Genomic DNA, 4,058 nt, shown 5'->3' on the forward strand with positions numbered 1-4,058 from the left:
AAAAAAAAGAAAAGAAAAAGAAAGAAAGAAATAGGCTACCAGAAATGCTAACCTTTACATATGAAAACATAAAGCCCTAGTCAATTTGCATGGCTGTCTTTTCAATGTAACCCAGGGATGGGGTTTACTTCCTACTATTTACTTGATGGAGTGCCTGGCACACTAAGCACTCTAAGTAGCTGTGTAATGAAAAAAGGAAATTAATCTTCCTAGGTGGTACAAGAAAAATTGCAAGGAAGCAGAGATTTGAATGCACTGAAAATGAAAATTTACAGAAACCTGGGCCTGGCTTGGAATAGCTGATAGCAAGTGATTAGGGCCCAGAAGAAGGATGCAGAGCCACTTGTTCAGAAAGCTGATCTGGATCAGCAGAAAGCCAGCTGGATGGCGAACTCTTTGTGGTTAGTTGGTCATTTATTATTTGGACTCAAGCTTATGGACTTCATGGGTCTATACCATTTCTAATACCTCTTAAATGAACTTCATTTGCCTGTGGTGAGCTCCATTTCAACCAACCAGTCCTGAACTGATAAGAAACATGGTGGGTTTTCCCTTTTTAATCTCACCCTTGCTTTTGGTCTAAGAAACAGTCTTCACAATTGCTGCTGTTCTTTGTATGTACCTACATAGGAGTAAATCCTTATTGTTTTAAATGAACTGTCTCTGAATTGGTTTAACCATTAGTAACCTCTGGAGTGCATCACATCAAGTTTTCCCTGCTTTGTCTGGAAGTTAACTGTTCTTAACACTTGTTATTGTCAGAGTTTACTTTTTCTTTTCTTTCTTTCTTTCTTTCTTTTTTTTTTTTTTTGAGATGGAATTTTGCTCTTGTTGCCCAGGCTGGACTGTAATGGTGTGATCTCAGCTCAGTGCAACCGCTGCCTCCTGGGTTCAAGTGATTCTCCTGCCTCAGCCTCCCAAGTAGCTGGGATTACAGGTGCCCACCACCATGCCCAGCTAATTTTTGTATTTTTAGTAGAGATGGGGTTTCACCATGTTGTCCAGGCTAGTCTCAAACTCTTGACCTCAGGTGATATACCCGCCTTGGCCTCCCAAAGTGCTGGGATTACAGGCATGAGCCACAACGCCTGGCCAGAGGTTACTTTTCTTTTATCAAGTAGGGAAGGAAAAAAAAGTTCGAAAGTAACATCTTGAGGACTAGCACAGAAGAAAGTTTTCCAAGGTCTTTGAGGAAGTTGGAAGGAGGTTTCTCTGGGAGGGCAATCTTGGGAATAAGGCTCAGCTCTTGATGCCTAGTTTTTTGACTCCTTAGGCCCTAGAGGGAGTGCATCCAATGGCTGTAGTAGGATGGTATTGCCATGTTTTGCCCAAATAGTTTGAGCATTGTCTTTTTATTACTGGGTAGCAAAATTTTTCAGAACCTCTGGTGAAGGTAGTTTTCTTCACCAGCTATGTTGCTGGATTGAGGCTAAGGGTAAATACCTAATTAATAGCAGTGAATAGGAATAAATAGTATAGCCATAGAAGGCTAAGAAATAGTCCTTGGTTTTCTGGGGGTTGACCTCACCATCATAAGCGAGTAACGGTGGTGGCAGAAGGACAGAGCTCCAGTAAGATGTGTCAGTGCAGGAAGCCTGGAAAGACCTTGGCAAGCCTGGAGTTGGGACAGATTGGAGTGTCTGCCTGCTCAGAAGTGTGAGCCATATGGAACACATCACACCTGTGCGACACAATCTGTCCTAGCTGCCCACTGTTTCCAAAACAGTGATTTTTCTGGTTTAGGTGAATTATACATTTAATATGTTGACTTGTAGCTATTGATGGTATAAAAACAATACCGAACATTTGGTCCAGGGTTTAATTAACCTCTTAGGCATGGGAGTAGCAAGCTTAATTGCTTATGCTTTTTTTTTTTTTTTTTTTTTTTTTTTTTTTTTTTTTTTTTTTTTTTTTTTTTTTTTTTTTTTTGTGTTTTTTTTTTTTTTTTTTTTTTTTTTTGTAAGACGGAGTTTCGCTCTTGTTACCCAGGCTGGAGTGCAATGGCGCGATCTCGGCTTACCGCAACCTCCGCCTCCTGGGTTCAGGCAATTCTCCTGCCTCAGCCTCCTGAGTAGCTGGGATTACAGGCACGCGCCACCATGCCCAGCTAATTTTTTGTAGTTTTAGTAGAGACCGGGTTTCACCATGTTGACCGGGATGATCTTGATCTCTTGACCTCGTGATCCACCCGCCTCGGCCACCCAAAGTGCTGGGATTACAGGCGTGAGCCACCGTGCCCGGCCTGCTTATGCTTTTAAGAGGAGCAAACATGCACCCTTTCCCTGATGACTTGGGGCTTTTGGACATTTTCCCCAGAACTCTGAGCAATATTTTATGAATTGAGTTTTTGCTAGTCACCTGTTGTACATCGGGACATCTGATGCTTCTGCTTAGCTCTTGCTGATTAGAAAGAACTTTGCAGCGTCTAGCATATAGGAGGCACTTGGATGGTATATTTAGAATTTATTGTTTCTCATATTGGATGTAATAATTTTAGGATGCTTCATTTCCAGTTCTTATCATTCTTTCCCTTTGAATTTACATTGATCTGATGGGTACAAATTATAAATCAGTTCATATTCTTTGGCATAATGCCAAGGATATTTATTTTAAAATGTTAATATCTCATTTTTTTTTCTATTTTCCCACTCTTGTTTCATCAACTTTGTTCATGTTGCTTGGTTCTCCTTGGCATAATTTTTGCCATTTTGAAGATATTTTCCTGAAGCTTCTAAGTTTGTTGATGGCAGAGGTGGTCTGGTGAGTGATGAGAGGGAGCAGGGTGGTAGGGGTAGTTCTAGGGAATATGCTTTGAATTCCTGAAATTGGGTCTTGGATAGCTTCTCATCTCCCTAATTGAGTCCCAAAGACTTAAGTCTTGTAGACAACTCTGTAAAAATAATTAATTGGGCATATTGGAATATCTTTTTCACAGAGAGATTAAATTATATGCCTCCCACTACTTTTTGGTGTGTCAGTTTCTCCACTCAACAGTTTGCTGTTAGGAGAACCCGGACCACTGGTAGTGTTAATCCTTGTTGGCAACGCAGGAGGAGGTGGGATACTGTCAAGCCAGGGGAAGTTCCAGATTATCAGCGATTTCCTCTACCCTGTGGTCACATATGATTGAGTAATTGCAAGTTAGTTTGGGACATTATGCTAATCTAAAAGATGAAATTATGTTAATTTTGACAGCTGGATAGTATAATAAAAATTTCTTTTTTATGTTTTCTATTAAACTCTTGAATTTTAATCTGTGTGTATTTTTATCTATCCTCATTTAGGATTATAACTGGGTAACTTACTTTTTTTGTAAATGCTTCAAAAGTTAAAAGTAAAGAGGGATTGGTACAGATTAAGGATAAAAATGTTGCTGCTCTTGTTAGTTTTATCCTCTTGTCTGAAATTTGGCCAATCTTCATAGCTTTGAATTCAATTTATTACAGAGGCTGGGAATAGCCACAAATGAGTATAATTGGGCTTTAATTTCATTTTAATTGATTAATTCCTTGGAGTCCTGTTACTATTTTAGCTCACTCTAATACCTGGATGGTGGTACTGGATCCTATGAAGCCTGGAGGACCTTTTGAAGTGATGGCACAACAGACTTTGGAGAAAATAAACTTCACCATGAGAGTTCATGATGTCCTGTTTGGAGACGTCTGGCTCTGTAGTGGGCAGAGTAACATGCAGATGACTGTTTTACAGGTAATTTGCAGAGTCTCAGCAATAATACATAGTGTTGATGATGAAGGAAAAGAAGGAAGAATAAAGGGGCAACGAGGAGAAGCAGAGCTGTTTCTATTTACTGAATACCATGAGCCGAGATCTGTTCTAAGTGCTTTGAATGAATTCATTAATTTGACTTAACAATCGTAAGAGATAAGTTATTGATTAAATTGGTAGTTATTGACTGGTGCTAATATATTCTACATAGGTTAAGAACTTAGAAGGTTAGGAACCTAGAAGGAGTATTGTTTTCTCTAGCACTTTTTTAAAAACTGAGAGTTTCTTCTCAAGTTGATTTTTATTTTCTTGCCCTTTTTTTTTTTTTTTTG

At 39.3% G+C, this 4,058-nt stretch overlaps 1 protein-coding gene across 5 annotated transcripts in view; it reads left to right on the forward strand.

Annotated features, from left to right (window-relative positions):
• The window catches only part of SIAE (sialic acid acetylesterase), a 37,083-nt gene that overhangs the window by 9,290 nt on the left and 23,735 nt on the right, over nt 1-4,058 (forward strand). For all 5 annotated transcript variants that reach the window (XM_017524104.1, XM_037736546.1, XM_037736542.1 and 2 more), the window contains one exon: nt 3,533-3,708. In XM_017524104.1, coding sequence (XP_017379593.1) covers nt 3,533-3,708 — 176 coding nt within the window. The remainder of the gene's footprint in view (nt 1-3,532; nt 3,709-4,058) is intronic.

Source organism: Cebus imitator, unplaced genomic scaffold, assembly GCF_001604975.1.
Source record: "Cebus imitator isolate Cc_AM_T3 unplaced genomic scaffold, Cebus_imitator-1.0 Scaffold0, whole genome shotgun sequence".
NCBI lineage: Eukaryota > Metazoa > Chordata > Mammalia > Primates > Cebidae > Cebus > Cebus imitator.